General features: G+C 36.0%; 1 protein-coding gene and 1 pseudogene across 1 annotated transcript; one reads left to right on the top strand and one right to left on the bottom strand.

Moving 5' to 3' along the window:
- Positions 1–2,069: 2,069 nt before the first annotated feature.
- Positions 2,070–6,088, bottom strand: LOC137742849 ((-)-germacrene D synthase-like; annotated as a pseudogene).
- Positions 6,089–12,459: 6,371 nt separating this feature from the next.
- LOC137743838 ((-)-alpha-pinene synthase-like) lies at positions 12,460–14,929 on the top strand. Its single transcript, XM_068483771.1, has 7 exons — positions 12,460–12,601; positions 12,893–13,169; positions 13,267–13,639; positions 13,762–13,980; positions 14,076–14,214; positions 14,302–14,550; positions 14,636–14,929. The coding sequence occupies exons 1-7, from the start codon at positions 12,461–12,463 to the stop codon at positions 14,927–14,929; spliced, it is 1,692 nt and encodes a 563-aa protein (XP_068339872.1). The 5' UTR covers position 12,460.
- Positions 14,930–22,508: the final 7,579 nt, after the last annotated feature.

The raw sequence follows: 22,508 nt of genomic DNA on the forward strand, positions 1-22,508 counted from the left end.
AAATTACAAAAAAGGTAAATTAAACCCAAGATTTCAAAGCCAAGAACCCCAAATTCCCAGGTCCAAAAAAACCCTTAATTTGAGGAGAGAGAAAGAGTACAAGTTCAAAAGATGAAATTTTGTACTAGAAATGCCCAGTGATAGTTGCTGTTCTTGAGAGACATATTCTTGTCGATCAAACCAGATTCCTACACCTAATAAATCCAATTTCAATTAGAACTCAAAATTACAAAAAGGGCAGAATAAACCCAAGATTTCAAAGCCAAGAACCCTAATTTCCCAACCCAAAAAAAACCCTTAATTCGAGGGGAGAGAGAGAGAGAGTAAGTTCAAGGAGATGAATTTTATACCAGCAATGCCCAGCGATCATTGCTGTTACTGAGAGCCATTTTCTTGTCTCCTTCAACTTCTTTGCGCCGCTGAAAAGAACCTCCAAAAGCCTCAGGAGAATGGGCTTCTTCTTTCATCCATGACCATCCTCCATTTTTGCTTCTGTTTTGGATGGCACAGTATGTATGCTATTTTAGCTTTCAAAGCTGCGAGACCTCCCCGGACGTAAACGGACGGCGCAGGACCGTGATTGTGAATGGATAGAGCGAGCTTCAACTATTTGACCGTTAGTGGAATTCAAATTTCCAGGAAAACAAAAGGTTCTCACATTGGTAATGGGCCGGGTTCAAATTGAGGTCCGTTTCAAAATGGGCTGATGGGTTTAATTTTGGCACATTGTATTTTTAGAGGTTTCAAAATTATATCAATATTTGACAGCCCGTGTAAGAGACCGGATAAGACTAAAAATATAGACCCGTTTACTTGAAAAGGTTTTTCAGTGTACAGGGAACACGGTCGAATACACCAATTGTCATAATACAAATAGTTGGATACCTGAAAAAAAAAAAAATTTCAATCATTTATATTGTCAACATCATTGAACAACCTTGACATTTTGTGGTACCCATACCTGTTGCTAGTTCATTCATGTCTACTGAGAAAAGAACGTTGTGACGGACGGCCTTGCCAATTGCAGTTATAACATGAATCTTGGGTATCATTCTTTTGAGAATCCACCGGAATGAATTGGAACTCATTTATTTGATGATTTGATCGGAGTCTTAAGGACTCGAACTATTGTAATAATGTATGGGGTAATTGCATTCTGCAACCTCAAGTTTGGGTACAACTGCAAACTCATACATCACCTTTAAAACATTGCAATGTCATACACAAACTTACTATTTCATTGCATTGCAGTTTCATACATCCATCCCAATGTCTGTTATTTCCTCCATTATTTGCCTATTTGGAAGTCGTGAACCCCACATATTTGTGCCATGTGGATTAAAAAAAACCTTAAAATGTTAAAAATTAGAAAATCTCATTTATGGGGAAAAAAAAAAAAGGAACGCCTACCGGATCTCCCATTCTCATTGTCCACCGAGAGTACATATACAGATCATGAAAACGTGTCTCAAAATGTGTCTAAAATAGTGTCCCCCCAATTCTAACTCTTTATATAAAGAGATGATTAGATATAACTCCAAAAACATAATCAATTATTATGGCACTATCTATCCCGCTCCTTCAACGGTGGAGAGAGATTCCCAACAAATTGTACAGATTTGTGCCGTCAAAGTTGTTTGGAGACTTGCAACCGAGTTCCTAGACTAGAAAAATCTACCCCTTACAGCGCTAGAGTGGAGAATGTCTTAGCTTTTACGACATCCAAGGGCTATGAAGAAATTTCAAAGTGAAGTAAGGGCAACAGCGCCGGCTACAAAACAAACATAACAGAAGATGTTGGAATGCACAATTCACTCTAGAAGAAAAACTCAGACTATTAAACATCTTCCCTTTTTGTAGATAGTATATGTAGAGAACAAACTGACAATCCAAATCATTTTATTCAAGCATTTACACACACACACACACACACATATATCAACAAGAAGAAACACTGTCTTTCGAAACTAACTTCAGAGGACTTGCTGCTCCGTGTTTCACTACAGGGCCTTCGGAGACCACATTATTTATCAGCTTATAGCAAAGACCATAATTTTTAGTAGGCTTAATTATATGGGCACGGGATCGACAAACAAAGAAACAATGGAATCCTTAAGCACTAGGTCGGCATGAGTCAAGCCATCTTCATACTTGTATATAACTTCATTTGTACGTGCCTAGGAATGGTGCCTAGGAATTCGCAACAGAAGGTGCCTAGGAATGGTGAGAATCAGCCATTCTTCGTTTATGTCCTTCCATGCATCATTCACTTGTTTGGTGAATTCGATTGTTGTTTCTTCTTCTGTGGCACCATGTTCCGTCATGTAGCATTCCACTGCCGATGCAATACGTCCTCTCTTTTGCTCAAACTACATATACATACATGCATGCACGAATTTTAAGGTTAAAAGAGCTTTTTAACTGTTAGATCTTGATTTATGTGTGTGTTTTTTATTTATTTTTTATATCAAGGATCTAAAGTTTAAAACTTAAATCTCCAGAGTATCCAATGCTCGGTTGCTATAGAAAATCCCATGTGATTGTTTGTCTAAGAACAAAATATTGTTTTACGAAAAGAAAAAAGAAAAGGTTGAGAATAAATATACTTTTGTCTATGAGTGATGTTGTTCGTACTACATTTACTAATGAGCATCTCAACTAAAGATGGATCTCACATAATGGGTAAGTCGCTTCTCTATTATTGAGTAATGTATTTTGTAAATATTCTACAAATATCTAGCATTACTCTAAGTATATTACTCATATATCACTAGATATATACGTTTATAGATATTAGTATAGGTACGAACCTTGTGGGATTTCATGTCATCCATGAGTCTGCCAAGTAGTAATAGAGCGTGAAAACTCTTAGAGTCATTGAAAATCCAGTCCAAGGAGTCTTTTGTCACAATATCTGCCATTCCAACAAATGACACGACTGATAGCAGAAAGTAGGACGTGGTAAGTGCTACTGACATATATTCATCCATTTTTGGTGTGTAATTTTGGTGCAACCATTTGGCTTCCTCGAAGTAAGCTCGAACTAGAACTTTCATCTACGAAATCAACACGCAGTCTCTAGTTAATTACTTTCCATATGTAATCTGATGATAATACAACTACAACATTATTTTCCATGATCAATTAAATTTTTTAATAAACAAGATTAATTTAATGGTGTAATGGTATTCATATAATTAACTTATTATGTGGTTTAAGCTCAAATCTCACACCCCTGACTCTATATCATGAGTTTTGGTAATTTTCACGGTAGTGGTACAAGTGTGACATTGAAAGTCAATGAAGTGTGGTGAGTCATTGAGACTTCCAGAAGCAATATGAGATTTGAACATAAAAAGTAAAAAAACCACAATAGGCCTTTTGAGCAATTATTATGAGGCACTAAAACATGGTATAATCAATTCATTTATATCATGATAATACTTTGATATGTTCTTACTATTATAATATACGCATAAATTCACTTTTAACCCCTTATTATAACATTGATATAATATGAAGTGAATGTGCTCAGTTGAAAATATTAATAAGTCTTGCTGCTTCTCTCGCATAGTGAATGCCATCTAACTTCCCCTCTTTTGTAAGCTTTTCTTCGATTTCAACGTATTCATCCAACATATCTTGATAACAGACTTTCATATACTTCGGCAGTTGGTTGATGACTGAGATATCTCACCTCCAGGTGATTAAAAAAAATTAGCAAGACCTTCTCGAGTGGTGATTATATATTTAATCAGTGTTTAACTAAATTTGTAGTATAAGGTATGAAATTAAAAGGATAATTGACTGTATTAGTATATAATCTATGAACCTTTCAATAGCTTTAGTAAACAGCTTTTGTTTGCATATGTTCCATAAGCATCATAAATGTCATCAATAGTCGTAATCATAGCATTAGCTTTGCAGAATATTCTCCTAGCAAAGCAATGCTTGGGCTCGAAGAAGACTCCCAAAGCCCAAAAGTAACATTCAACCACTCTATCTCTTATTTTGTCCACCAAAAAAAAAAAAAAAAAAAAAAAAAAAAAAGAACACTCTCTCTTATAAAAGGTAGTTTGTTTACAAAGTCCAAATCCTTCCACCACCTGCCAATTAATACATCATAATAATGGAATTAGTCAATCCAATTACTATTTATTGTAACCTTTGTGTATGCACGTGCGTAAAGAGTGATGCTATATTTAGACACACGAACACACTTGCTAATATATGTAGCCATAGAGAATAGTAGGGCATAGTTTGATTAGTGTCAACAAATGTATTATAGTTTTATGTGTCTAAATAACATTATTCACACACTTTTACATTCACTATTGTAAGAACTGACATGTCACTACAAAAAAATAACCATAAAACAAGTGTGATTTTTGTCCGTTTTCTTGTAGCATGTATATGGCTCGTGGACGCGATCAGAGTTAGCCTTGTAATTTCACTTAGTTCTTTTTTATGGACTTGCTGCAACAGATTGAAGTCCAACTTTGCAAAAGTTAGGAGAGTTTGATTTACTAAATGACCACGTTCTTCATAAATAGACAAGTAACTCCTTGCTTCTAGCCTAGGGAAGCCCTTCCAGAATGGTTGATACAAGGCATGAGTTACTTGTTTCGAAAGTAACGGGCTTAAACGGTGTGGTGAAAGTCAGTGCTTCATCTAGCAAGTCCTCTCCGTGAACTCTACATGTGCGGCTTCGAACAAGCTTAAGAGCCCTACTGCATCAGTTGCAAGTGATTCCTTGAATTTTCCATGGACGTCCTTGAACTTATTGAACATGTCTGCTAGCTCCACCAAATAAACGTGTTAACGTAAACAAAATTAGGGAAAATCCAAGGTTATAAACATTATTAATTAACAAACCATGACCGCAGAGAGAAAACTGACCACATGAAACCTTAAAACCTTGTTGTCTAACCAACCGAAAACGGAGAGCGGTGGAGTAAAGGTCATCATCATTTTCTCCGCCATCACCATCATGATAGTCTTGCGAATTTGCTGCAAAACTTCCTCAATCTCATTTTCGAAATGGCGGGAGACACCAAATTGCTGAACGTTGTTGATTAAGTTCAATTTTTCGGAAGGCATTGATGGAGCCATTACCCATCCTCTTCACTTTCTCTTTCAGTTCTTGGACATCTTTCTCAAGTTTTGTATCTGTTTCCTACATAAACAAATTTAAAAGATGTTAATAAAAGTATGATGTTCATGCATGGTGTATGCAAATTAAAAAGTACTTATAAAAATTAATCTACAATAACAAAGTATATACTCTAAATGTAAGTCGCAGCTAGCACTTGATTAGTATTAATAGCCCATTCTTAATTAGCATTATTAGGCATAATTTTCTACCAGAGAAGCATATGAAATAAAATAAGAGTAATGTTATTCTCATCTCAATGTCTTATCTTCCCACCCACCTTTTAATAAATTTTTTAATTACAAATTTGTTCATTTACAAAAAGAATGATAAGGACATTAATTATCTTATTTTGCTTAATTTAAAAAAAAAGGTTGGGTGTGAGAGACAATTTGTCTATCTTAAAACCTTAACTCATATTTTATCTCCTTTCATTCAGAGAAAGTAAAAAAATATCAATAGACTTGGAAGATGACTTTTTCATTGAACAAGTGGAAGATGACGCTTCTACGGAAGAGGTAGAAGATTCTGTTTCCATTGAAAAGGTAGAAGAATAATTTGTGTGTAGGTCATTTGAATTTGTCCATCGTGTTTTTGAATTTGTCGTTGTTGAATTCTTTTGAATTTGGATACATATGTCGTTTCCATATGAATTTGCAAACCTTAGTGGTTTTTTAAGGGACAATTTTATAATTTAATATGTATGTATACATTAAAGATTATTTTGGGAATAATAGTGGGTGGAGAATTAGCATTTTAATTTTTGTAACTTTTTAAGGTGAGTGAAAAAATAGGACAATAGAGTGGGTCTAATAGGTCTGTAAAATAATCGCCCCAAGCGCTGGAAGAGAAATTAGCTAAACGTCGTTTAACATCTTCCGAAACCACATTTAGTGTTTGACCATGAGATGCAGCTGAAACTTGATGATCTGACATTTTTTCCCTTATTCGGATCGACCATGGAGATCAATGTTCTTTTAATTATTATTGAAAAGGGCTATACTCGGCTCTTTATAGTGAAATCTCCCTCTCTCCCTCCCTTCCCCCTCTCTGTGTGATTCATGCCATATTTGAAAGGGATAACCTCTCAACGATTGTTACATCTACTTCACAAAAAAAAAGCTAAAACCGTTTTTAATGAATAACTAGCTTCAAACATTTCACTGAATTAAAATCTCCATATCTCTCTCTCCCCTTCTCCCTCCCTCTTTGTATGATCCATGCTATAGTTGAAAGGGACAACATCTCTAATGCGTGTTAAATTTGTTCCACAAAACATAGCTAAAAAAGTTTTTTAATGAAAAACTAGCTTAAAACATGTTACTGAATTAAAATCTTTATATCTTTCTTCATCTCGTTGTGTGATCCCTGCTATAGTTAAAAAAGATAGCATCTGAACGTATGTTACATCTGCTCCACAAAACATAGCTGAAAAGGCTTTTAATGAAAAACTAGCTTCAAAAGTTTTACTGAATTAAAATCTCTATGTCTCTCTCTCTCTCCCCCTCTTCTCCATCCTTGTGTGATCCATGTTATAGTTGAAAGGGACATCATCTCAACTTGTGTTACATTTGCTCCACAAAACATAGCTAAAAACGTTTTTAATGAAAAACTGGCTTCAAACGTGTTACAGGATTAAAAGGTCTATGTCTCTCTCCCTCTCTTTATGTGATCCATACTATAGTTGAAAGAAACAGCATCTCAACGCATGTTACATCTGCTCCACAAAACATAGCTGAAAAGGTTTTTAATGAAAAACTAGCTTCAAACGTTTTACTGAATTAATCTATATATCTCTCTGACTCTCCCCTCTCCCTCCCTATGTGATCCATGCTATAGTAGAAAGGGACAACATCTCAACATGTGTTACATTTGCTCCACAAAGCATAGCTAAAACCGTTTTTAATGAAAAACTAGCTTCAAATGTGATACTGAATTACATCATATATATGTCTGGATCTCTCTATGTGATCTGTGCTATAGTTGAAAGAGACAGCATCTCAACACGTGTTACATCTACTCCACAAAACATTGTTGAATCCCCCCCCCCCTCTTCTCCCTCCTTTTGTGATCCATCCTATAATTGAAAAGGACCGCATCTCAAAGTGACTTACATCTGCTCCATAAAATGTAGCTAAAAACGTTTTAAATGACAATCTAACTTCAAATGTTTTACTAAATTAAAATCTTTATGTTAATTTAGGAGGCAGATTGTCTGCCCTCTGTTACCAGTGCCCTTTCTATCCCCTTTTATTTATGGGATCACGGTTAAGTCACGTCAACATTTTATATTGCTATTGATTTTTTTGTCTTATTATCTCTGTTAAAAAATTAATATAAAAGGTTGACGAGACTTAACCATAATCACATAAATAGGAAGAGACGAGAAGAGCACGCCAACAGAAGGACAAACAGTCTGCCTTCGTCAATTTAAATATCTAATAGTAACAAATAAAGTATCGATCATTAGTCTTTATCACGACACGTAGAAAGTATGTATGAATTTTATATCATAGTAAGAAGGGAATGCACGGAACTAATGTGGCTGGGGCAGTACGGATGTCAAAGTGGGGTCGGCAGGAACAGGTGTGGCAGCGCGCAAAGGCACAACAGATGAGCGCACGGCCTTGGACTGGGATAAGATGTCGGCACCGTGGGGCTGCAAAGGACTGGTGCAGCAAGCCTACACGAAACACAGGGAAGCAAAGTGAAGGTCTGTGGTAGGCTAGGTAGACAATGGTGATACCGTATAGAAATGACTCTTTGTATTAGTATGTGATAAATATTAAAATATGTATAAGGTTATAACATTTTTTATTTAGGTAAAATATGTATAAGGTTATAACAATTTCTATTTAGGTATGATGTATACACTAATTATAATAAAAGATTGTTATAATGCATGCGAGAATCATGTAGATACGTTCGGATTAATTAACTCCAACCTAACCAAAGTAGGACAAATTGAAGAGTATAGTATAACTTTATATGAAAAAGATGCACAATTTTTTTTTGGCAAGAGTCCTCATTTTAAAACTTTGTACTCTACTAATTCTCAAAGAATAAGCACGATTATTTTAAGAGCCTTTTCAATGGGAGTCTCTATTTATGGACTTCCACCATCACCTTTGAGGACTCATTTAGGGATTTTAAGGGAATTTTCCTGTCTCTAAAAGAATATTATCTACAATAAAAGAGTTACAATTCCTAAATTTGAGGTTTTTATAATTTTAAGTAATAATTTGATTAGATGAATTTTTTTTGTTTGTGTTAACTTTTTTTTTAATTAATTTCGTATTACGTTGTCATAAAATATTTTGACAAAAAAAAAAATCAAATTTGATACCAAATTTTGTGTTCCAAAAAATAAAATAAAAAACGTAATTAGAATGATTACATTATTGAACATCATGGCTCATTATTGAGCTCCATGATTGGATTATGAGTCATGACTAAAAAGGCATCACTTGAAAAAAACAAAAACCCACCCATCTTTTTTGAATCTGTTGGAAAGTAAAAAAATTCAAAGGCAATCACCATCTTCCTTGAATATGTTGAAAAGGATAAAAAAAATAAAATAAAATAAAAGGTCATCATCATGGCCATAGAATATGCTGGATAGAAGGGGATAAAAAAACAAAAGTCTCCCGGTATCCTAATAATAAAATGTCATCACCCGTTAAATCGGTGGAAAAGAAAAAGAAAAAGGAAATAGGAGCTCTAGCTTTTGTTTTTTTCTTTTCTTTTTCCACATTTAAAACGTTTCTAGCAAAGCCTAGCCACTCTTCACTTTTTTCTCGCACAAAAGCCCCAACAAAATTCCTGCTTCGTCGCCGAATTCTTCCTTTCTAATGGGAGAAATTTTTTATTGTGACTGAAATACGGATGGTAAGCTACGTATTTTTATATAAATGGTGAAAAATTTTAATTTTTAAGTTATTAACTTTTTAACACACAATCTCACTATTTGTATAATGACACGTGGTGTATCACCCATTATTCTGATCACAACGAAAAATCTCTCCTCTAGTTAGGGTTGGCAAAAAACTTACTTGATGTTCCTCATTTTCCTTCTCCTCTCCAGCGTTCTACCCCTCCTTCAAATCATCTTTTTGTTTTTTTTTTTCTGACAAACTTTCGAATCATCTTTCATCCCTCCCATTCGGTCCCCCCCCCTCCCAACTTACTTCTTCCCAATCGCTCTCTCTTCCCTCCCATATTTTATGGTTCAAGTCCCCTCTCCTCAGTTTCATGTTTTATTTCTCTTCTTTGTTTCTGGTAACGTTCTTAATTTCTAGTTTTCTTGAGCTTGTCTCAGATCTGGGCTTTTATGCCCTTTTTCTTCCTCCATAGCTTATCTCCATCGTCAATCTTCCAACACCGACCTTTGCTACTCGGCTCAAGGCGCGTCTCTCAACGACGGCACACTTTGGTGTTGTGTGGTTGTTAAATTGTTTTTAGCACTAATTGGTAGGATTATGGGAGCATTTTTTGCGTGGTTGTCCCTATATTTTTTTATACCCATTTTAAACGTTGGTTGTCCCTATTTAGGGACTCCACTGAAGATGCTCTGACCAACGGCTAGAAGATCAACTGCCTGAGCCCCGTATAAAAGTGGGCCCCCAATTTTTTTTTGTTAGTACACATATACGCAAAAAATAAAAATGCAAATATTTAATATTAGGTTATGCGAAAAGTAAGTTTTTAAATCTCAATATTGTTTTTAAAGACCCAACTGTAAAGGCCCAAACGAACAATATATTGATTGAATAATTAAAAGACAAGGAGACATTGGATGTGGTCTTTAGCCACTAATGACCTTGACTAAAACCTTATGCCATCTCCCATCCGTCCACCACCTTTCTTGTGCCTTGAGCTTGACTGATTTTTTCAGTCTCTTAATAATTAGTATGCATATGCATTAGAAGAACATCTAAGCTTATTTAGGATAAACATCAATCACAAGCGGGAACAAAATTATTATGTGTTATCAAGTGTTTCAAGCCTATTTTGTGTTGTAACGAGTTTTAACTTACTCACATGCATTACGTGATAAATTTAAAATACATTCTCATATGTAGTTGGTACTTCATTCCTTAAATATTATCTTCAGATTCAAAATAAAATTAAATAAATGAAACGAACAAAATAGTTGAAAATACGTATAAATGAATAGTTGAAAATACGATGCTAAATTTTAGGTATTTTGCTACCATTGGTTTAACAGATGGTTCATCGTGAATATATTAGTTGGTACTCAGTACTCAAACTATTAGTTTGTTTTATACATTTGGATGTATAGACGATCTCTAAATTGAATAATTTTTTGTAAAAATGATCTTTAAATTAAGAAATTGAATATTTCCAATAATTGAATTCATACGATGAATATTCGCAACAAGTGAAATATGTCATTCTTCAATGATAGTAGGCATGTATTTATCCAACTTTACCATATGAGAATATGTAGTTGGAAGATCAATTGTGCAAGAATGCACTGCACTGAAGTATTGACGCCCCCCATTACTCACCCACCAACCTATTGAAAGTGTCATATTTGTTTAAGTTCCAGTTAATTTTTTTTCCCGTTCAATTTAACTAGCACTTAATGGAAATGAGTTTTCAAAAAATTGGATACATATTTGCAATGTTTGAAAAGGTTAGGATCACCTTGGAATGATACTAAAAGGTTAGGAAGCGTTACATAATTAACATACAACCTACACACAAAAATTCAATAATTATTACAACTAATTTGAAAATTACAATTAAATGCCAACGACTAGAGTAAGGTTTCAATATTATACAAGGTTTTATTAAAAAAAATAATAATATTTTTCAAGGATTGGAATAGAATTTTCTGCTACATGGTAATTATGAACAAAAACTATTGAGGTTATGAATCACACATCTGTAAAAGAAGAAATTTTACATGTACTAATAAGTAATTGTATTACTCTACATATATTTCATTATTTGATGATAAAACTGCAACTTTTGTCAAGAACGTCACTTAACAATTAACCTCGTTCCATACAAGGTGTTCTCATATTTCATACATCTTCCTCACATGCCAGAAACATCGACATTGAAATTAGGCCTGGCAAACAGGTCATGTTTGCTGTGTTTCGTGTCTTTTTCGTGTAACACCTATTATCTTAACGAGTCCTTAACAAGTTGGGTCACTTTACCCAACAGGTAAAATGACCCGACCCATTAAAAAAATATTTTTTTTCTTAAATTTGCACATACCACATTGTCACATAAATATTACTTTAAAACATAAAAACATATTTGCCGTTAAGTACTACATCTACACTCCAAAATAAAAGACTAATAAAAAAGCACCAATACACTACTAGTTTACTACAAAATATCAAATGTGCAAGGATATGCAAAATGAATGAGTTTTTCTTTTCAAGGTTGTGAAGACTTTCTTAGAAATTAAAATCTTGCCAATGAAACTCAAAGTTTGCATGTTATTCATTTTCCAAAATCCTTCAATTTTCATCGATCATCATGGGGAAATTGTATTGGAACTTTGGCTTGATCAACCTTCAAAAGTTATGTTGATGATGTTTTCAGTAAGATTGTCAACATGAGAACTCTCTTCCGCAGAAATTAAGTATAGAAAAGCTAAACATTATAAATCATTCAAATTATGTGAAGTTTATCAAAATAATTATGAAAAGAAACAAAACAATAGTACTATAGCATATAAAAATGCATTACCTCTTTTTCCAAATTTTCTAAATTTAATTTAATATATATAATTATATATATATATGTGTGATTTTATATTTATATATATATATATATAATTGTTATAGTATTTTTAAGGATATAAAATTATTATTAAATTAGTATTTTGCTTCTAGTGTATAGGGTTACGCACGTGTATAACCGGACCAATCCGTTATCTTAACAAGTGTTTATCCAGTTATCTGATAACGACTTGATTCGTTACTTGGTCACTGGATAACTTGTTAATTTCGTGTTGCTTTGTATCGGATTAATGGATCGTGCTAGAAATTGCCAAGCTTAATTGAAATAATGCTATAAAGTGGAAAAGGACAAACTACTAAACGTCCCAGCAATTATGTGACCCCTGAATAAAGGGCTCCCACTCATAAAACGTGGAAGGGAGCATTGCCGTTCGCTGACATTCAAATCATTGCATACTTTACAGATTTTTCACATGATTTATGAATCTGAGTGTTATCAAATTCTACATTTGCTTGCCTATATATAGACGTGATCGTCCACGCATTGTTCTTCAAATTGACTAAAATTTTCCAACAGGAAAGCATGGAAGACATGGCATTAATCCAAGGTTCAGCAGAAGCTCAATCACAAAATCCCAAGCCTGAAGTTGCTCGTCGGACGGCAAATTTTCACCCAAGCATTTGGGGAGATCAGTTCATAAATTATGATGATTCCCAAGACATTGTAATACATATTATGCAAGCATGAACATTTTCTTTCTACAACACCACAGCTGTTTTTCTTTTCCTTTTTAGAAAATCTTCGTTTGTGAGTTTTCAAATTTGGTGGAAACTTTAGTTATTTTTTCTAATAAATGAAAGTATCTACATTAAGGGAGAGGAGATGACTTAGTCTTGCAATGGCTTAACAATAATGTAGTTCAAATTTGCCTTATAGCTAATTTTGCACGTGACTTTAATTTTCTCAAAACGTTTTCTGACATTTTTTACTCACGTAAATAATTTGTTGTTGCAGATTACACAAGCTCACAGTCAACAACAGGTTGATGAACTCGAAAAAATTGTGAGGGAACTATTGATAACCAGTGCAACTGATTTTTCACTTCAGCTAAAGTTGATTGATGCAATCCAGCGCCTTGGCGTGGCATACCATTTTGAAAGAGAAATCGAGAAAGCACTTGAACGTATGCATGCTGCATTTGATGGTGACCATGGCAACGATGATGTTGATCTATACACTGTTGCTCTTGCTTTCCGGCTGCTAAGACAACACGGGTATAATGTTTCATGTGGTAGGTGTAAACAAATTAACTTAATTGATTATTTGATTTTGAGTTACTATTAAAACTTTCTTAATTCTTGTGTCCCTATTTTCTGAAAATCATGCAGCCATATTCACCAATTTCAAGGATCAAAGTAGTAGCTTCAAGGAAAGCTTGATTGATGACGTGTCTGGTATGCTAAGCTTTTACGAAGCAACACATCTGAGGGTGCATGGAGAAGACATATTAGAAGAGGCTCTTGTATTCACCACCACTCACCTTGAATCAGCAGCAACCTGCGTAAGCAATCCACTCGCTACACAAATAACTCAAGCCCTAGAGAGACCCCTGCGAAAAAGTCTAGAGAGATTATCTGCGCGACGTTACATTTCAATCTACCAAGAAGAAGCTTCACATAATGTCTCTCTTCTGAAACTTGCAAAGTTAGACTTCAATCTTGTTCAACTTTTGCACAAAAAGGAGCTCCGAGAGATTACTAGGTAATTAAGATGATCTTATTAGTTTGCAAGATGGCACCAAATATATATATATATATATATATATATATATATATATATAACTTTCGAATTCGAAGTAATTAATAGGCAAGTAATATGTTTAGGTGGTGGAGAGCACTAGACTTTGAAAGGAAGCTGCCATTTGCAAGAGATAGGATGGTAGAGTTGTACTTTTGGATCGTCGGAGTGTATTTTGAACCACAGTACTCTGTTGGGAGAAAAATTATGACAAAAGTAAGTGTCTTGCTGACAATATTGGATGATATCTACGACGCATTTGGTACATTTGAAGAGCTCGTAGTCTTTACTGAAGCGATTGACAGGTTTGAGATAATTAAATAATAACTATTTGTTAAAAATAATTAAAAACTGCTACTTTATTCCAATGATTACGATGATGATTATGCTAGCGCTTCAGGTGGGATGTCAATTGCATTGATGAACTCCCGGAATATATGCAAACATTTTATCATGCACTTTTAAATCTCTACAATGATATTGAGGCAGAGATGGCGAAGGAAGGAAGATCATACCGAGTTCCATATGCAATACAAGCTGTACGTAGTACATAAACATATGCAGAACTTTCCTTTTGAACTTTTTTTCTAACTGGTAAATTAACGTATATAGCCTTGGTTCGTCAGATGAAAGATCAAGCTCGATCTTATTTTAATGAGGCCCGATGGTTGCACGAGGGACGAGTTCCAAGTATGGAGGAGTATATGCGCGTTGCAACAGTTTCGATTAGTTACACCTGTCTTACAACCATATCTTTACTTGGCATGGGAGATGTTGTGACAAAGGAAGCATTTGAGTGGTTGTTCACTGACCCCAAAATTGTTAGAGCTGCAAATACCATTTTTAGGCTCATGGATGACATTGTTTCGACAAACGTATGTATAATTTTATCAACTTCTTGTGTGATTATTTCAACACAACAAGATCCTAAGACATTAATTTTGGATTTAACTTTTGCAGTTTGAGAAAGAGAGAGGGCATGCTGCTTCTAGTGTTGATTGCTACATGAAGCAATATGGGGTGTCAGAGCAAGAGACAGTTGATGTTTTTCAGAAGCAAATTACGAATTTGTGGAAGGATATAAACGTGGAGTTCTTTAGACCAACTTCTGTGCCAATGCCTGTTCTTATGCGCGTTCTCAATTTAACAAGAGTAACTGATCTTCTTTACAAACAGGAAGATGGATTCACACATGTGGGGAAGGTGACGAAAGATAGTGTTGCTTCAATTTGTATCGATCCAGTGCCACTATGATGTGGTTTCGTTGTTGTTAGAATATTGTCTTGTTGAGTAGGATGACTTTGGTACTTATCTTTGGGAGCCTTTTAGAGATATGACTTAAATAAGGTGATTCTAAGAGTATAGCCTTATGGCTAGTTTGGTATTACTGTGTTTTAAAAAAAAAACTACTTCTGTTGTGCTATGAGAATAAACAGTGTTGTAAAATAAAGTTGTTGAGTATTTGGTAAACTTTTATTGTAAAAGTTCTTTTAACAAAAAAAAAAAAAAAAAAAAAAACAATGTTTGAGTGTTTGGTAATTTTTTATACAAAACTGTTGTGAATATGTTAAATGACTAAAAATGATAAGGTATTTAATGCGATTCGCTAAAGAGAATAATGTAGGGGTAAAGATTGTAATGTTGTAAAACATGTAGGAGTATAGTTGGCATTTGAAAATTTCATTAAAGGAGCATTATTCACTATGCTTTGAACAAATTGCTTCAAGAGGTAGTCTCCCTCCGTCTAAAGCGTTGTTGCAAGTTTTGGACGAAATGAGCTGTGTGTTACTTTGGATTGCCTTCCCTTTCAAATTGCATGAACATAGTACGTTGGAAGCTAGTCAACATCCGCAAGCTATCAATTCGTTTGGTGTATGGCTTGGAATACATCAGTGTACCTTGCGAAGCACCTTCATTCTATGCTTTGATGGTGTTTGCGATCATGTTCTGAAGTTGTTAGATAAAAAGAGAGCCCATTAACATGGCTTCGGACTCTGGGTTTTGTTTCCCCCCAGCGTTGTCGACACAACGCACCTCCTCCTCGCCAGATTCCTCGTCATGCTTATTCTTCTTTGGGTTAGGGTCTGCAACTCCAACCTGCTCATAAGCATAGTGATTTGCATGTCATTCTCATTGACAGTCCTGGTCAGCTTTGCTATCGCCTCGTTCATCTGTGTGAGTTGTTCTTTGATTGAGGTGGCACTGGTGGTCATAACTTGTGCAACCAAATGATGAAACTCTTTACATACATCAAGGGTGTCAACAAAGTTTTTATGCGACTGTCGCTACTTGATGATCTACGGTACAATCTTGCGCTTGAGGCTTTATCCAAAATCGGTGACAAGGAATGCTCATTTAAATCATTTGAAGTCAAAGAATGCCACTCATTGCTTTAGGACATCTTCTTTTGTGTTGCTATAGTATGCTTTAGTGCCCCTAACAAGGCTAGGTTGATGACGGGTTTGCGCCTCTAGCATTCCCCTTGCTTCTTTAGTGTCACCAACTTGGAAGTGGCGTGTTGAAGCATGAGCACCGCCTTTGACTTTCTCTGAGTTATGACACCAATGGATTCTCTGCTTGTAGCAGAAGTGCTAATGCTCATTCTCTTGGTTACGAGAGTAGCTTGACCCTTCTTGGTAGCCATTGATTTTGAAGTGTGTTTGGATTTTTTGAATGGAGAAAGCTATGAGAGGTAGAGATTGTCCCACCGAGTGTGTCAAATTTGTAAACACGAATTTCCTATGACAAATGAGACAAGAACATGTGTACAAAATTATATTTGTATTAATGTAAATGTTCAGGGTTTACAATCTCTGTTACAAATTTGAATCCCCTGATTTGGTCTCTGGAATATAAAATGTGTGTAGGGAATTGTTGGTCCAAGGGTCACGATGACTTGATCTCAGATGAACGAATGTTGTAAGGGTTTGCCTTGTGGCAATGGAAGAATTGGCATGTGTAGTGGTGCTTGATGATTTTTCACGAGTTTGATAAAGAATGTAAGGAGGTTTCTGGAGCCTTGTATTTATAGACTCTCTAAGTTTGTCTACAAAAGAACTAAGATTTGATTTGTGCCTTGGTTCGAGATTTAATTTCATCAATTAATATTTGATTTGAATTTAAATTAATTAATTAGTTTAATTTTAATTTAAAAACAAATAATTCCTTTCCACCAAATGTTGACACGTGTCCGTCTTGAGGACTCATCTAGTTTTGATGAGTCACATGCCATGTGTACGATTTGTGAGTCACATGGTGCATGCCATATAAGCCCAGCTTGTCAAAATTTAATGTGTTGGTGAACATTTATTTTCACCAAAATTTACATGTCTATAAGGGGTGGGAGTGGTTCAAAATTATTACAATAAACTAGGGGAGGGAGAGTTTTGAAGCCCGGGACACCTTGACTTCCAAGCTTCTTTCGCCTTCAAATTATCCTATCGTCTCTGTGATCCAAAGTGACCGGTATTTCCATCATTCTCTCTTTGTTTTCCTTGATTTTATATGTCTATATTTCTAGGTAAGCAATACTATGATCATGTTTGATGTTTTAATGAAAGGTTTTATAGTTTTAATAAATGGTTTTAGATTTTTGGTAATATGATGGATTGTTGCTTTTTTTTTTTTTTTTTTTTTTTTTTGGCTAGAAAAAGAAATTCATTAAAGAGAAGAACCTCTAGTATAACCAATTCCGAAAGCATCAAACAACAAAGCATTTGAAGTTTTGACCAGAATACAGGCATCCTAAATATAAGGATAAATGGACTTGATACCAATAGAAGCTAAAACATCGGCCACAAAGTTAGCTTCCCTAAAGATATGACATCACCTAACTTCCTGAAAAGTGCTAGCACACCACTAAACATCCTTAAGGATGGATCTCAAGTTCCAAGGCATCTCGCACTTCCCTTGAACAGCATCAATGATCAGCTTTGAAATGGGAGAAATTCTTCCTCTATGCCTAATAGATAGCTTCCTGGAGAGCTAAGGCCTCATCCACATTAATGGTATTATGGCCCAAATTTAAAGCACCCATAATTAAAGGGTTCCTAAGCACATTCCTAACCACAAAACCTCCAGCTGCAACTGAGTTAATGACCGACCCATCAAAATTGATTTTAACAAAGGGATGAGACGGCTTGCACCGTTTAATAATGTCATTAAACTCATGGTTCCTACTCGAACACTAAAACTGACATTTTCCTTAAAGAACTCATTCACAGCTGACATTGCCCTAATGTAAGTTCGTTACAAATAGGATTCTCGCTTCTGAAAATAATATCATTTCTATCATTCCAGATTTTCCAGCAAATCATTAATGCATTACCAAAAGTACTTAGCTCCTTCCCATTTTTATGAAGGAGGGCAGTCGACCAATCCACCACATTGTTACTAGTTAAAGCATCTCTCAGCAAATCAACATTAGCCAAATTCCACACTTGCCTAGCAAAATTACACTATACCCTCTTTGTTATTTTTACAAAACGGATAACTCGTATCAATGTTATTAATAAACCTACTCAGTCGTGCTTTAGTTTAAAGCTTACCTTTAATGAGACACCACCCGAAGATTTTAATTTTAGGGGGAAAAGTTCATTTCTAGAGAATATTGAGAAGATTTTGCACATAAGACAAGGCATGGTTATCCATTTGCAACCAAGTAGTCGTCTTAACTAAAAACTTACCATTAGCAAAAGGGCCCCAAATCAATTTGTCTTCATTCTGTTGTAAATGAATAGGGATACTGCAAATCTTAGTGAGAATACAATTATCAACAAGATGCACTCCTCACAACAAGAAAACCCACAGTCACACAACAAGAAATTGCATAAACCTCAAAGAGCTCATTAAGGATTTATGATCATAGCCATTGTTGGGAGTTTGTAGTCGAGAAAAAGAAGGAAGGTAAACGAGATGACACTAGAAGATCGACTCCGAAGAATAAAAGTGACGGAGACAAAAGGCATGTGTAGAGGCCAACGTTTCATATCAACTGCATTTACCCCCAAAAGTACCTGAGGCCTCACAAAAAAAGCAGAAGATTGCCTGCAAGAAACTGAAGATAGTGGCCTCTGTTAATAAAGATCTCCCTAGTGATAACAACATAATCATGTTCTTAGATTGAGACACGGAGCGATTTGCACTCTGCACAATGACACACTCATTATCACTCTACAGATAGCCCACACGAAGGTCAGTCGTATCCCAGTCGATGGCAGAGCCGAAGTCAATCTACTTTTCAAAGACACCGTGGAGCAAATGGGGTTACTCGGTGACATCAAGAAACTCAGTTGATTGTAATGGCATTTTGAAGGGATACCTATCATTCTAGGGACTCAAATTGTTGATTGATGCCAACCCTTCCAGTCCTATGATCAACTTTCATGTTCTAGACACGCATTCGCCTCATAACGTGATCTTAGGGTGAAACTAAATGCATCTTATAAAGGCAGTCCCTTCCACTTACTATCAAGTGATTTAGTATCCTACTCCGACTGGGGTAAAAGAGATTGAGGATGACCAGGCAAGCGCTCGCTCCTATGCTGTTTCGAGCTTTAACCTTGTCCTTAAGCTCAATCAGGTAGAGTTGCCCACTCCAGCCATTAACATTGCATAGCAATCAAAATCTGGGGGTCTGTTGAGGAACATTAAGGAATTCGACTTTGATCTCGAACCTCAGGACAATTGTATGCTTGAGTCCAAGGCGGATGAAGATAATGAATACATAATTCTTAATCTAGAAACACGGGGCAACATTACATCGATGTCAACCATCCTCTAGAGCGGGCGAAGGGAGATGAACTGCTTTTTAAGAAAAAGATAACCCATCTTCTGGCAGCCTCTATATCATGGACTCTTTAGTGCCCACTCTATCAATACCACTGGCTTTTACCCCTTGAGATGCCATTTCGGTGATACGGGTGATCAGAGCCTGAAAATCTACTTTGGTGAATTAAACTTTTGTGGCCTTCAGCTTCACTCTACCAGTAAACTTCAACATCGACTCCACGGGGATTCGTCCCCCCATCAGCAGGTGCGTCAACATTACCAACATCGGTGACCTACACATTCTCAACATTAACGGTCTCAATTAACTCTGTCTTTCTTTTCATGAACTTCGCGGCGGTCACTTCGCTGGCCTTGCGAAATCGCTTTCTTCTTAGAGGTACTTAATCCTTCGAGTCCGCTTCTTCTTCTTTAACCGCCAATGTAGGTCTAGATTCAATTGCCAGTAGCTCTGCCATTGACTCTGCTCCACCTTCTGCAGCGCCACCAAATTTTCATAAATCAACAACTTACTCCTGAGCCTTTTCCTAGGATGACATGCATTCTTTTCGAGAAAAGGTGGTAGTTTTCCTCCTCGCCGCTCTTGAATCCGTCTAGTCATCTCTAGGAACTTTGATAGCTCTGTTCAGCTTCTTCACGTCCAATTAATCACCAACTCTTTCAATCACCATCTCTTCAAGACACTGTTTAGTAACATCCTTCATTCTGTTGTGAAAATCCTAATCTGGATGAGACCAATCCCTATGAATGTTAGGAATGACAGTGAAGGCACAATCAATTAGGTGCGCCCTTACAACTCTGACGGAGTGAGCATGATCGAAAATAGAGGATCAGGTATCACGGGAATGCGACGGCCTGTAATGTCACCCTCCCAATTCCCTATGACTTGAAGTACGTCACAGTCGTAAGGTTAGGCCAATTCGTAATCCAAGTCCGATTCCATCATTCGACATGACGACTCTGGAAAAAGTAGCTCGAACTTGCGTTGATACGCTTTAACAGATATAAGGCTCGGAGCTCAAGAAGGCCCAACCAAGCTTCATAAATCATGTTTAAGCGCTTGAAAGCGTACATGACCCTATAAGCAGTAGGGGTAAGATTAATAGGGGCAAGTTGATAGTGGGCTAGTACCTCTTTGATAAAGCCGAACATGGGGAGTTTGAGACCCAGGCTTAAATACCACGGGTGGATACAGACATCCAGTCGAGTCACCTTCTTGCCTTTATATGGGTCAATGAACACATTCACCCCACACGCCTCTAGCCTGAGGAGGGAGCCCCCCAACACATCGTGATGCAACTCCGCAAACGCCTCAAAATCACCCTTGTTGTTTATGGGTGAAGGCAATGGAGGTTGTATAATGACTTGTTGAAAACAGGCACATTAGGTTTAAGACCTGCCCTGATAAGCATCAAGGACCTAGAGTCTACACGTCCATGGCAAATGAATGGGTAGGAAGTAACAAAGAGAAAGATCTGAGAGGAATAGAAGAAACTTTGGGAAGAAAATGATGCAAGGGTAATAAAGAGAAGGATATAAGGGCTTTTGTCTCTTCAAATGTATCAAACTTAGTGCTAAGAACTATTGAAAGAGTGGTATTACACATAGCTATCTAAAATAACTATAACTAATAAATTACAGCTAGCTACGTAATATACTAGTACATTAATTTTAAACTTGCTCAAGAAGCAATTCTAGACCCCTGTTTATTTCTCACAAAAATGCGAAAAAATGATTCTAAATAAAACATGTTATGTATCATAATCAAAATAGAGAATGCCTCATAATCAAAGGGTCAAAGGTACTTATAGATGGCTTCGGTAAAAATAGTCATCATCACTACAAGCAATGTATCCAAAAAAAGAAGAATTAGAAATTGATGATCACATATACTTTCTGAATTATAAACCATTTTTGAAAATTAAAGAAAAAAATGTGTGGGAATGTGACGATATTTGTTTCTGAGTATAGTAGAACTCACATACGTTGAGTTGGCTTCTAATGTGAGATCCACATCAATTGTGTTCTTCTTGTATCAATCAGCAAAGAAATATGTAAATAGTGCTCTAAAAATCGCCCTAGGCATTGGGCGGCGGAGCCCCGACTTGATTTAGGCCAAAACGGTTACTTGAGGTGGGGAGGATTTAGGTGCCGCCTAGGCACTTGCTAGGTGGTCTAGGTGGCAGTCTAGGGAACTGCAAATCACAAACTTGGTGCAACTCTCCCAATAAATCTGAAACTTTTAATGTAGTACGTAGCAGCAAAGCCTCGACGATCTTTTGCAACTTGTCGTCTGTAAGTAAATGAGAGAAAGATAAGGTATTTGACATTTTATCTGAAGTGGCACGAGCTGCAGATCCATTGATTTAGTTTGAAGCTCTGGAATGGCTCTGAAAGGGCTAAGGAAGAAGAAGAAATGTAAAGGTGTAATACAAAGGGTTTTTCAATTCTCAAGGGGTAAAAAAGGTGTGATGATTTGGGACTCCACCTTTGGGAATGTGAAAGAGGTGAAGTGGCACATGGTTTTGAATTATGAAACCACCCACTACTTTTTGTCTTTTCAAAAGTTGTCAAAAGTTTGAGATTTATACATATAATATATATGTATATGTGTGTGTGTGTGTGTGTGTTATATGAATTTTTTGGATAATGTTATTTTTTTCTTAGACCATCAAATTATGTAGATAAAATAAATAATATATAGAAAAAATTATCTAAATCCACCTAGCCCCCCTAGACGTTAGGTCCCAGCTTACCGTCCGACTAGCGCCTAGCGTCTTTTAGAACCATGGATGTAAACAAGCAAATTAAAGGTCCAGAGAAATTGCATGAAATAAAAGAGATTGCAAGTTAATCCTAATGTAGTAATGGGGTTCTGTAAAGATGTAAAGCTCTAAATCCTTTTCCTATTCCCAATGTTGTAAACAGAGAACTGAACGCAATCAATTCTGAAATGATTTCAGCAATCGATTCAGAAGAACAAAATGAACCATCAGGTTTGATTACTGTGTTCGCTTCTAATGGGATGTGGAATGTAAAATCTTGG

Source organism: Pyrus communis, chromosome 8 (assembly GCF_963583255.1).
Source record: "Pyrus communis chromosome 8, drPyrComm1.1, whole genome shotgun sequence".
Classification (NCBI taxonomy): Eukaryota; Viridiplantae; Streptophyta; class Magnoliopsida; order Rosales; family Rosaceae; genus Pyrus; species Pyrus communis.

Bases quoted from the DNA above. Each gene is read 5' to 3' on its own strand.
- LOC137743838 (XM_068483771.1), top strand. From the start codon at position 12,461: ATGGAAGACATGGCATTAATCCAAGGTTCAGCAGAAGCTCAATCACAA. The intron at 13,981-14,075 runs GTTTGAGATAAT...CTAGCGCTTCAG, and splicing joins TTTACTGAAGCGATTGACAG to GTGGGATGTCAATTGCATTG. The intron at 14,215-14,301 runs GTACGTAGTACA...TTGGTTCGTCAG, and splicing joins TTCCATATGCAATACAAGCT to ATGAAAGATCAAGCTCGATC.